The following is a 12246-nucleotide window of genomic DNA, read 5'->3' on the forward strand; positions in this document are numbered from 1 at the left end:
CCTGTCCAGTTCAAAGTCATTGTTATTTATTTGTACATTTTCACTTCTGTTCTTTGTTCACTAGATGGTGCTATATGCTAAAAAAGAGAGGAAAATGAGCAAACGGTTGTTGTTTTTTTTGACCTGGGCAGGAAGTGATTGGGGAAGGAAGCCAGTAAATCCATCACACCTGTGAGCTGAAAGGAGGGAAAACTAACGAAGGAGGTTTGAAGGAGGAATGAAATGCTTATGAGATGTAAGAAAATTAAATGAGGAAAGTTATTTTTGATCGACTAAAAAGTAAATTGTGAAGTAAACTGATCAACTTGTTCTGTGTGGAAACAAGGCTCTGGAGAAATAAGATGATCCATGGAGCAGATCTGAAACTGGTGCTACTACTATGACCTGTTTGGATTCAGTGGCTGAGCTCTCTAGATGGATGACACACACATTTCTCTGAAACTCTACTGACCTCTGACCTTCAAGTGACAATTATCTAACCAGGTATGTTTTTGATCTTTTTTGGTTGTTTCTCTCTAAATGTTGATTGATGATTCTGATGATTCATGTTGGTTCGTTGGATCGTGTGAAGGACTGAGAAATGGTTTGATCTAATTCAGTGATTGTTTGCAAATATGCAAAACTAATTGCCTTAAGTTGTTGTATCACTTTATGTTATGTTGCAATTTTTTTGTAGCATAGAAATAACCTCTCAAATGAATATTTAGACAAGAATTCTCTTGTCTGGTGTCCAACTTCTATGACTATCTATCTACAACTTGTGAAGTGTAAATGGAGCCATTCATGTTGTGGTAACTTCTATTTGTTGACAAGCCGATGATTCTGGCAAACTCTGAAGCAGAACTTCTAACATACATTTAAACATGTCTTCAGACCTGGTACAGTCGCCTATGTTACTCCATTTTATACACATGTGATTACATTGTTTTATTTTTCAAGATATTGGTCATAAAAACTAACCGAGAGAAACAAAGCTTTAGTTTGTGTAGCTCGTGTTTTCAACCCAGCTTATATCACCTGTTGCTCAGTGTATGAACGTTATTTGAATCACTTTTCTTTACGAATGAGATCACTTTAATAACACGACCTGACACACAGCAAAACAAACACTCCAAGTATAGATGACAAGCAAATGAATGACACTTACCAGTCCAACAGTAACAGGACCAGGGGCTGTGACAGTTGCCGTAAAGTAGAACGTTGTCATTCTTTCAAAACCAGAAATTCCACAGTGTCTATGCAGGTGATGCCGTTCTTCCTGTTGTAAGTTAATATACCAACAAAATAGTCTTGGAGACATTATTTGAATGTTGAAATCCTACATTGTTGTTATCATTATACATTTAAATTAATGTGTCATCTTGAATTTGCAAATCTGACACGGAGAAACCACATAAATAAACATCTTAGCCCGTGATTATATTCACTGTCAAACATACGGATACACACGACATACACAACAATATATTATCTTTATTTATGACCAACATATTTTTATCTCAATTTGACACAGAATATTGGTTTAATGAGCAGCTACAACTGATACAATTATATCCCTTTATTCCTCTTTATTCTCTCTCTCTCACACACACACACACACACACACACACACTTGACTTACATTCACTTCTTAGAGACTTGCTCTGACCTCAACTGTAACTACTACTCATCTAACCCTAAATTTAAAACACGCTATGAGGAGACACAGGCTAACATGATGTCACAGGTCACCTTGAGAACTTTACGCAGACCTGCAGTCATTTCCCAAAAGACTTGTCCAAAAAACAGAAATCTTTTTTTTTTTATCTCAGTGAGGAGACAGCTTTTGTCCCCAGGCTGACAAAACCTCTATTAACTGGTCCTTAGTCTAAACTTTTGTCCCTAGGGGTTGCCTATGACACACACACTCACACACACACACACACACTAGTTTTCCGATGATGTCACATCAAACACAGTGATGATGTCAGAGATCAGGTCATTGCTTTAAACTTCGTCGAGTCAAAGTGTAAATAAACACGACTACCACCGAACTACGAAGGAACATTGGAGGTCATAAAATCTATACTAATCACCATGACTTCACGAGTTGTGTTGAGTGTGTGTGAGTGTGTGTGCGCGTGCGTGTGCGTGTGAGCGTGTGTGCGTGTGTTTGTGTGTCACTGAGGACTCTGGCGTGGTAACAGGTGACTGTTTGCTCTCTGCTGCACTCTTCTTCAGTGACGACCCGTGACCTCTCAGTTGTTGTTGAGGACCCACCACGAGGCTGTGGATGAGACACACGAGAAAATAACCACGTAAGTCTTCTAATGAAGCCACATTGTTAACCTCTGATTCAATTCAGATTCGTCACACATGCTCACACTGATACCCTTTTGTGTCATAATGTCATAATTGTGAGACTGCTCGCTATTGAAGTGGGAGATAAGTCAGAAGCATAAACCGTACATAAAAACATTGATGTAGCCTGTGCTTTTCCCCTGGAGCCAACCAGGAATAAAATGGCAGCAAAAAGAATTTGGTTTGAAGTGAAGTCTATGGGAGATTTAGCTCTGGAGGATATTGCTTTTCTTCATTGTTGTTTGGCTTTGCCCCCACACTGGAGGACTTTCATATCTGACTTGATTTTAAAAATGTGGCAGACCACAGACACAACAAACTGTAACCAATAATAAGTTCTTTTAACCCCTACTAGACGATCCAGTCAAGACCACACATTTGAGTTCTCACAGAAACTTGCGTGAGCAATTATACTGTTGCCATAGATCCACAAGTTTGTCCTCTTTCTCTACGTCCACTGGGCTCAGGAGACGGTCTTCACATTCATCAGATCGGGACTGAAATCTGGCCAATTATCCTCTTGTGTGGGACAGGCTTAATAACTCAGCTCATGTGTATGGGCTTTTGTCTGATACGACCATTCTCACTAATGTCACATCGTTTATCTGATCTAGAACAACTGTGACACAAATCTGAATCGAAATTTGTGAAATCTGAAATCAGAAAATCACAGATAATCTGACGGTAGCCTTAATTTATTGATTATACTTTCCTCACGGACTCTTTTGTATTTGGTTTTTGTGTCAAAGTATTGGACGAAATTAAAATTTACTGTTGGCAACAAAAGATCTGCGGATCAGAAAACTGAAAACAATGATGGACATTCTCACCAGGAACCAGCATGGTAGTTATGGTCTCAGGAGTTTCCAGAAAGTCCACGTTGCCCCTCTGAAAGGTTTTACTGTAGTTGGTCTGCAGGTGACTGAGCGGGAGAAATGATCAGATGAAAAGCAAAATGTTATTCCTGCACTAGATGAACTGCATTAGATTTAAGTTATCACAATTTTACTTTATTTAAGTTTAATGAACCTTGCCCTTTGAGTTTACAAATCTTAACCCAGTCAAAACTATTTAATTTATAATAGTATGTGTATATAAGTTTATATGAGTTACTCTTTAACCTCTTTTTTTACGGGTGTTTAGGATATTCAGTACTAATTACTTAAGACTTGAGTAAACTTGAATGCCCTATAGCACTATACTGCTGTTTGTATGTCCTATTAGATGTATTATATATGTACAAAGACAGTTTAAATGTTGTTCAAATTATGGGTTTATATTGACATGTTTATGTACAACAAACGTATTAACGTAGCAGCAGTTTTCATTTTTAAGAGAAATGTCAAATCAAATGAATAGGACAATGCGTATTAACAGACATTTAATTCATTTTAAGTATATAAGAAAGAAGTAGACATGCTACTACACAACTACAGCCACAAAATACAATAAATAACACTTTCTTCTCTATTTACAATTCTATCACTGAAACAGATGCAGTGCAACTAAAAACAATGTGATGGCGACCCTCTCTTTCTTTGTGTTCTGTGTATTTATGTGAATGAGGGTCTCGGTGCGTTAGCCATGATGCATATGATAGTGACGGCAGATACTTACTTCTTCCACACGTTGTTGTGCTCCCAGAATTCATAGAGAATGAAGCGTGATTCATTCGCCAGCCGCTGAACTGCGACACTGCCAAATGCAAAAAAAATAAATAAAAAAAATGGGAGAGAACACAAGTCATGCATCCGGTAATTAGTGAGCAACAACATCATGTCCCCCCCAACACAGCCTCTTCTCCACACTCCACACACCGCCGAGTGCACTGTGGCAAAATAATATTTTCCCGAGGGCTTCACCCTCAAATTATGATCACATTATATTGTCACAGATTTTAGTTTCATTTCAATTGTGAATGTGAGTTAACATGAGCGAGCAGTTATGGAAAAATACCATACACCATAAAAAGCAAGAAAATGCCGGCAAAAGGCAGCTGCACAGTGATTCGTCTGACAATTCTTTCTTCTTAGGTTGGAGAGGATTTAAGTGCAAAAGTTCTTTCATTGACTGACATGACATGTTCTCAGATACCTCAGTACCACAGTCTGAACACGGCCGTTATAGTGTTCACACAAGGGGCCCAAAACTCTAAAGACATTATACACCGCGGGCTCGGATTCTATTTTTAAAGTTTCGTCATGTTTAATTTAATTTTCTTAATTATGTCCTGGATTTTTCTAAATGAGTTTATGATACAAATTAACCACTTAGTGACCCTGCGGGTGTGATGAAGAGAGTAATTCATATTTAAAAAGAAGAGCACAGAACTGCTGTGAGGCACGATGGCCAGGAATGAAACAAATAAATCTAGAGCCAGAGCTGTGGGCTAAACTGTGAGTTTCCTTTATTTTGTCGCTAATATTTTTGTGACACTAATGACTCGTGTAGGGTTTAAAAAAGACTTAATAGCTACTGTTTTTGTCTGAAATACCATAAAAGTAAAACAAACATTCTAACATACATTAGACACAGGTCTACATCTACAATGACTCTCTTCAGAGCTTTTATTGTGAAAAAATATGAACTGATTCCAATCGATTCTGTTTCTAGAATTGACAATTAACTTGAACCAAATGTTTGGTTTGAAAAATAAAAACAAAAACACTGCTGTTGTCATGGAGACAGCCAGCTTTGGGGAGTAAATGTCCATAAAATAACTACTTGCATATGTTGGGCTAAAAGAAGAAGCAGTAATTCTTTATAAATATTAAGAGTATGAGTGTCTCTCACGCATCGTCTTCATCACAAGCTACTGATTAAAGACAGTGTCCACATTATTGTTAGCTTAAGGCAGCATTTTGTTTCTGACTGAAGACGTTTTTAGGCACTTTGCCTGATGAAGATACAAAGTTTTGGCCCAAATATTCAATTACGAAAGAATTGGCCCTCGGCCACATTTTCTTGCTGATCCCGGCTGTACAGTATGTCCCACCCACAATCATTATTTTCAATGCATTACTGTTACTGTAATATTCAAGTACTTACTTAGCTCTTATTTGTACCCAAATGTTTAAATGCACTTATTGTAAGTCGCTTTGGATAAAAGCTTCTGCTAAATGACATGTAATGTAATGTAATGTAATAATGACAAATTGGGATAAAAAAAAAGAGATCTGTTTAGAGTTACCTCAGTATTACATTGTTATTACCAAGCGTTTAACTAAATATTACATTGAAAATAAGATGGTGTTACCAAAGTATGTTGTCCATGATATCACACTATTACCATGCAATCACTGCAACTGTAAATGTAAAGACTTAAACTATACTATAAAAAACTATAAAAAACTATACTATAAAAACAGAGACAGAGTAGAAAATATGAACTGACTGTAGACATCCAGTCTGGGCACAGGCGCACTCCATGTACTGTCTGAGGGCCAAACGAAACTCCTCCAGCTCCTCCTCCAGCACCGAGAGCTGCCTCTGGACGATCAGGATGTGCTGCAAGGACACAAACACACACAAACACACGCACACACACACACACGCAACAGTCACGGGGTCAGATTTTGCTTCTGGTGGAGTGAGAGTCTGACAAAGCTTCTTTTTTTTCCTGCAGGGTTTCAATGTTTGGCTCAACACGTTACCAGAAAGCTGGTGACTAATGCAGAACTCAGCAACACTATCTCCTAACATTTATAATCTCCATCACTGAATGTCCAGGCGGCCATTTGTTGTGCGTTAGCAGCGTCTGCAAGGGTTCAAAGGTGTGGACGGCAACGAAGGAGACAACCTGTAAAAATCATGACGGCAGAGAAGGACGATGTTTATCTCCCCGTGGCTGATGGGAGTTTGTTGCCGAGGCAGAGAGTATGATGGGTACAGGAAGTGAATAGTTTGGCCTGAGGTTCACAGCATGTGTGTGTGTGTGTGTGTGGTGATGATGCATGTGTGTGCTGTGACTGATAAAACGCCTCAGGCCTCCGTGTCTCGGTGGCTAAGTAAAGAACAACACACATTCTTGCAGAGCTCTTGGTGAGGACACCGTGCATTTCAGTTCAGTTCACTATGGTGCGGTTTGGAACGGTTCACCCTGATCAGAGGTGTGTGGCCCCGGGTACTTACGTTTGTGTCCTCCTATGTAAATAGTGGAATGTCAAACATAGTGCAGCCCAATAAATTATATAAATAAATAAATAAAGAAGGAGGTGATGTGGTAAACAAAGAGTATTGATGTTGGACATCCAGCATTCTGTGTTGTTTCTTAAGCTGTTTATTATTGATTTATTTTACAAGGACGGTGCATATTAATAAAACATTTATGTAAACATGCCAGAGTTAGCCAAAAGGCACATTTTCGTCTGTAGTCCCTGGCCAGATGTTGTAAAACCCTGAAACCCTAAAACAAGTGAAACAAGGAATAATTGACCGAGGAAGAGAAAAGGACAAGAATGCAGACAACACATTGAAATAGAATATCTAAAAAAAACACATAGATTCACAGCAAGTCTAAAACATACATACAACATTAAAAGTTTGATGAGCACTAGTAGAATCGCAACACAGGGGGCAACAGACATCACATGAGGTCACCAGAATACTGTCTTTCCCTCGTGTCGCACATAAGTGATGATTCTCTGTCGTCAAAGTAAGGGACTGCACTGTGTCTCGCTCCAGACTGAGCTTGGTAACCAAACGCAGGGTACAGAGCAGTTACTGTATATTTGTAGCCTTTTCAACATTTGACAGTGGAAACGCATGCAATTGCGTACCGTGCTGTGCAGAACTGAACTGGATCGCTTAGTGGAAACAGGGCTATAGATAAAACCATCACAACTAAATGAGGAAACCCCATACAACCTTAAAACCAGGTCTTAACTAAATGGGTGTGATAGAATGTGAGGGCCAGCCAAAATTCCCAAAATGTCGTCACATCCTATAACGCCTAACGATACACACACACGCACACACACACGCAGACAAACTGGGTCATCTCTGGTTTTCTCTTAGCAGCTCATTCATTCTCACTCATTTGTACACAGTGCAAGCGATTGCATAGTGATTAATTCCCACACTCACTGAGCTGTCTGTTGAAGTACTGATGAAACGAGAGCGACGGCATTTAATATTCAGCCATTTTCACTGATAAGTAGTGATAACTAACTAGTTCCCATTTAAATGAAAAATATCATTGAAATGGGAACATGACGGCCTATTAAAGCAGCAACAATCAAGCAGTAGTCCTCAACAAACACAAGTTTGGTTATTCTCTGATTGAATTTGAATGTGATGCTCCATGTGATACTGTTTGAAAAGCTCTGTCACTGCATATAAAATTTCTCCACTATGCCACAAAATGACCTGAGCTTCGACATATCTATCGATCAATCAATCAAATGAAAACTTCACAAGTTGCATTGATCATAAAAGGTCTGTCTCTAATGCAGTGATAATTCTGGTAACACTCTGAGTAATACACGCTCCTCATCCTGCTCAGTGTGACACTGGAGCTGAGGAGAAATGCTCGTGTGAGTGACTGTGTCACTGATCTCGTCGACAGCGGCTACAGACACTTTCTCAGCCGAGCAATGATTGACATAACTGCGTCTTTGCTTCGGCCCGCGGACACTGAGGTGGAACGACGCCACGCGCTGTCCTGTTATTACTGTGGTTACACAGCAACGATGCTGTGGATCATGCAGAAATGATGACGCTGGTAATAAAGTAATAGTAATCTCTCTCTCGACCTCACACACCCCTCACTTTTCTCTGCCTGCTCACTGTGAGCATCATTTCAATGTCTAACTATAAATATAAATAAATACAGTGCATTACAACGGAAAGATTAAAGACAAGGAAAGCAAAGGGGGGGGGGTTTCTTCCAACAAGTTTCAGCACAGCTGTTGCTATGACAACAGGCGAGCGCTTATTATCACCGTGGTCTTCTTTTCAGTCCTGCTCCATCGTTTAAGAACACGGTGACAAAAAGTGGTCACTGATGCAAAAACAGTGGAAAAGTGTACTGAAAGTCAATGGACTCACGGATTTGCTCTCCAGGACCTCCTCCTCTGCAGGCTCCAGACGAATCTCCTGCAGAACATGAGGAATCACAACAGTTAAACAATGTCCCTTTTTTTTTTTGATACCACAAATATATATGATGTATATTTTGTTTATTTGGAACTGCAGCAGTTTATATCCTATTTTCAGTCTGCTGTATGTGTGACGTTCTCCTAACGTTAAGAACTTTCCATATCAACCACAGGAGATCCTGGGGGGGGGAACCTTCAGGGAACCAAAAGGTAATGTTCCCAGAACGTTCTGGTAAACCAGAAATTGTTAGCTGGGAATGAGGCTGGCCGCTTCTGATGAGCAGAAGATATGGCATCGACTACAGGGTTTGTGCAACAGACCTTCCAGACTTTAATATTGACTTTACCCCATAACTATTGTACGAGTATTGTATAGTGCACATATGTGTGTTTGTGTGTGGGAAGGTGTTGAATCTAGTTTAGACCTGTGATAACCCCCACATTTTGCCCTATGTCAGCTGGGATTGGCACCAGCGACCTCTGCAACTCTCATGTGGAGGGCAAAGTGGTAGAAGATGGATGGACGGATGAATGAGAGGATACATACAGAGAAGCTGGGAAAGATTAAAGTGCAATAAAACCTCTCTTGTGCAGCTAACTCTGCCCCATGCCGGATTTTGAAAAATGTCAAAGACGTGGGCTGAGTGGAGGAGAGGAGGAAGAGGAAAAGAAAAAAGTGGTTACAGTTTAAGGTAAACGCAGAGGGAAGGACATCACCTTCTGTTCTAGACGGTCAATGAGCTTCTGCAATCTGTTGACTTGGACTGTCCACTGGTTGTCCTCGTCATAAACACCTGGCAGGGAGAGAAAGAGACCAAAAGAGAGGACAACAAAGGTGACAGGATGAAAGACGCCGCATACTTCCACTGCATTTAAACCTATATTGAATCAAATCCTCCAGCAGGCGTTTCAAGGTTCCCTTTTATCTTATACAGCCCATGGCCATGCAAATCAATGGAAAAGCTTTGAGGACGCTAATCGAAGTTTTTAGACTAGGCTGTGCTGTTGTTTCACACATCTCCTAGCAACCGCAGCTGGTGTCACAACGTAGGTGCACTAGAGGAGTGACTGTGTGAGCAGGAGCAGCAAATCCCTCTGTACTTGTTTTGTTTTTTTTATTTCTCCAGAGTATTGTCAGTGGGATGAGAGGTGATTCATAAGATGGAGAACAAAGATGATGTGAGTGGAAGAAATGTGACGATAGACAAGTGTTCAAGATACTTTGCTTTATTTTTTTCCACCTTTGCTTTACCCTTAGTGTTCACACGGCACATATCTGTGCCGCAGGTGCACCCTTGGTATATTGCCGTGGGAGTAATACACATAAGGTAATAACACCTTATTTGGACATCCTGGGGGTGTGTGTTTATAGGTCACATATTCTGGCTTTACAAAATGTGTTTTTTTTCGTCTTCGTATGTGTTGTTGAGTCAAAGTTATTCATTTTATTTCGAATTTTTAGTTGTGATATAAGATAGCAAGAATTGTGCAGATTTTTTTCTTTAATTTTTGTTCATAAAATGAGCCAAGTGAACTTTGAACTGTGACATATTGACACTTCACCGGATTTTAAACATTTTGAGTATGTTTTTTTCTCAGGTGTGTTTATATAGTTGATCAAAATAAAACATTTTTATGTGCTGGGAAAAAAGGCACGATATAGCACATTCTTAAGGCCTCTGTATATACTGTACATTTTAACATAGTAATGGAAAAAGCAGCCAAAATGCTCTGTATTCGAAGGGTTAAAGACTATTTAGTTTGTGATCTAACAAGTGGATCAACTGTATTTGAAAACACAGAGAAAAAAATAACCATAATATTTGAATAACCAATTCTCATGACTGAGTTTGTTAAAATAACATATAAACTCACCTGCATTGATGAGACTAAGGAGCGGGTTGTTGGGAGACAGACTGCTGTTCCTCTGAAGCCTCCGATTGGAGCGCCGGCCTGACCACTGGATGGTCAGGACCTCTGGTTTCAGTGGACCCTGTCTGCAGTCAGAGCAGGACACTTATTATTCTGACATGGCAATACTGGACTTTTGTTCTGTGTGACTGTGTGAAAACTGACATTAAATGACCTTGTGTCCTGCAGTTTGTATGATGCACACATCATTCATTCAACAGATATTTGGCAGAATTTGGTCTCTGCTGTCTGCTGGCTCTTAATAATACATGTTTTTGTGACTGAGAATAAATTTAGCAAGTCTAAGTTTGCCTTTGCTTTCATTACACGTGTATGTCCTGAGGGTCTGAGAGTGACGCCGGTGTGAGGGACATTTTTGCAGCCGCAGGAGGACGTCACCTGAGGTTTATCTTCCACCTGTCAAGTTCTTCAGCCTCATATTTGACAAAAAACCCTCAGAGATGCGTGTGTGTGTGTGCAGGCAAATGTCCACATGTATTGTACGTGTATTGTCCTCCCTATTGCCATACCCCATTTGTCCTCTGGGGGCAAAAATGATGCCCGCCTGGTTTGATTACTATTTAAAGCATAGATAAAGAGTATAAATTGTCAATTACTTCTGTTAGGCCTTTAGTCTCACTTCCTTTACCACAATTGTGTCCCTTCCTTTAGCAATTAAAGGCCAATAGACCTTGTTTACATAAAAGTGTACCCTGTTTTTGAGTTAAAATATGTTAAAACTATTTGACTTATCACAGAGTAGTATATGTCGAAGTATAGCGAGGATGTTTTTTTTAAAAAAAAAGCACATAATCACACCCGTTTGTCCTCTGGGGTCAAAATGGACCCTGTCTGTTGTTTGACTTTACTCAATTCTGTGTTACACCTTTAATGCCAACTTCATTCAAACACATTAACACCATTTTCCTTTTGGAATTTAAGCTCAATAGGACCTCATTTACGTGATCTTTTACCTTGTTTTTTGAGTTCAACTATATAAATAAATTATTCAGACTATATTTTCACGTATTTGTTGATAGATCATCACAGGCTGGTATATCAAAGTTGAGTTAGGACGCTGTTTTTAAAGCACTTCAATTCTTTAATGGAGGCAAAAATTGCCCCTGACTGGGGCAATTTATTTGAATATTTGTTTCTGAGTTTTATTTTATTTTCATTTACCCACCATTTGCGGTGTATTTATCTATAACATGTATGGTAATATTCTTGATTTATTTATTTACATTAACATTACATTAAGAAAGGCTTCATTGCATTGACTTGCATAATTCCTTAGCTACTATTGATATCTGTTTATTTGATTTCTCCTTCTCAGGTCTCTCCAGGACATGTTTCCTCTTCTGTGCACATTTGCTCTCTCTCTTTCACACTCTCTCTCTCTCTCTCTCCCCCTCTCCCTCTCTCTCTCTCTCTCACTTAAAGACCTTGAGAATTGTACACAGCCATAAATGTTTTGCCCATGTCCCTACATCTTTATGCTTTATACATGTGTTGCAACCTTCGGTTCAAACTATAGAATATAAAATATATGCATTGTTCATTCATTCATTCACCTTATGTTAAAGGCAATTCACTGCAGAATATTCAACAAAATTCGTAAATCTACCCATTCTGCCACATTCAACACTTAGCTTTTACCACATGTGGTAAAATACTGAAATCCCAATCCGTTTGTTCATGTGTCATATAGTACCTATTTTATATAGTTGTAATAATAATAATAATACATTTTATCTCTAAGTGCCTTTCAAACACTCAAGGTCACTTTACATCTTAAATAAGAGTTGTTCCCACATCTGAGACAAATGCAGTCTAATTAAACCATTAAGTGTTGAGGAGGAGGAGGAACCAGCGGCAGGTTTCTCTCAGTCTGCCA

The 12246-nt window shown here is 39.3% G+C and overlaps 1 protein-coding gene and 1 long non-coding RNA gene across 2 annotated transcripts in view; one reads left to right on the forward strand and one right to left on the reverse strand.

Moving 5' to 3' along the window:
- Nucleotides 1-129: 129 nt before the first annotated feature.
- LOC122786771 lies at nucleotides 130-7307 on the forward strand. The gene is made up of 3 exons (XR_006362484.1): nucleotides 130-235; nucleotides 326-483; nucleotides 5966-7307. It is a non-coding gene; the product is annotated as an uncharacterized LOC122786771 (long non-coding RNA).
- necab1 (N-terminal EF-hand calcium binding protein 1) overlaps nucleotides 1454-12246 on the reverse strand; it is a 26885-nt gene continuing 16092 nt past the window's right edge. The window contains exons 7-13 of the mRNA XM_044053246.1: nucleotides 10314-10435; nucleotides 9156-9232; nucleotides 8389-8436; nucleotides 5735-5847; nucleotides 3958-4035; nucleotides 3171-3262; nucleotides 1454-2266 (exon numbers count right to left, since the gene is read on the reverse strand). Of these exons, the coding sequence (XP_043909181.1) occupies nucleotides 2238-2266; nucleotides 3171-3262; nucleotides 3958-4035; nucleotides 5735-5847; nucleotides 8389-8436; nucleotides 9156-9232; nucleotides 10314-10435 (559 nt within the window). The 3' untranslated portion in view covers nucleotides 1454-2237. The remainder of the gene's footprint in view (nucleotides 2267-3170; nucleotides 3263-3957; nucleotides 4036-5734; nucleotides 5848-8388; nucleotides 8437-9155; nucleotides 9233-10313; nucleotides 10436-12246) is intronic.

The sequence above is a fragment of the Solea senegalensis genome, linkage group LG20 (assembly GCF_019176455.1).
Source record: "Solea senegalensis isolate Sse05_10M linkage group LG20, IFAPA_SoseM_1, whole genome shotgun sequence".
NCBI lineage: Eukaryota > Metazoa > Chordata > Actinopteri > Pleuronectiformes > Soleidae > Solea > Solea senegalensis.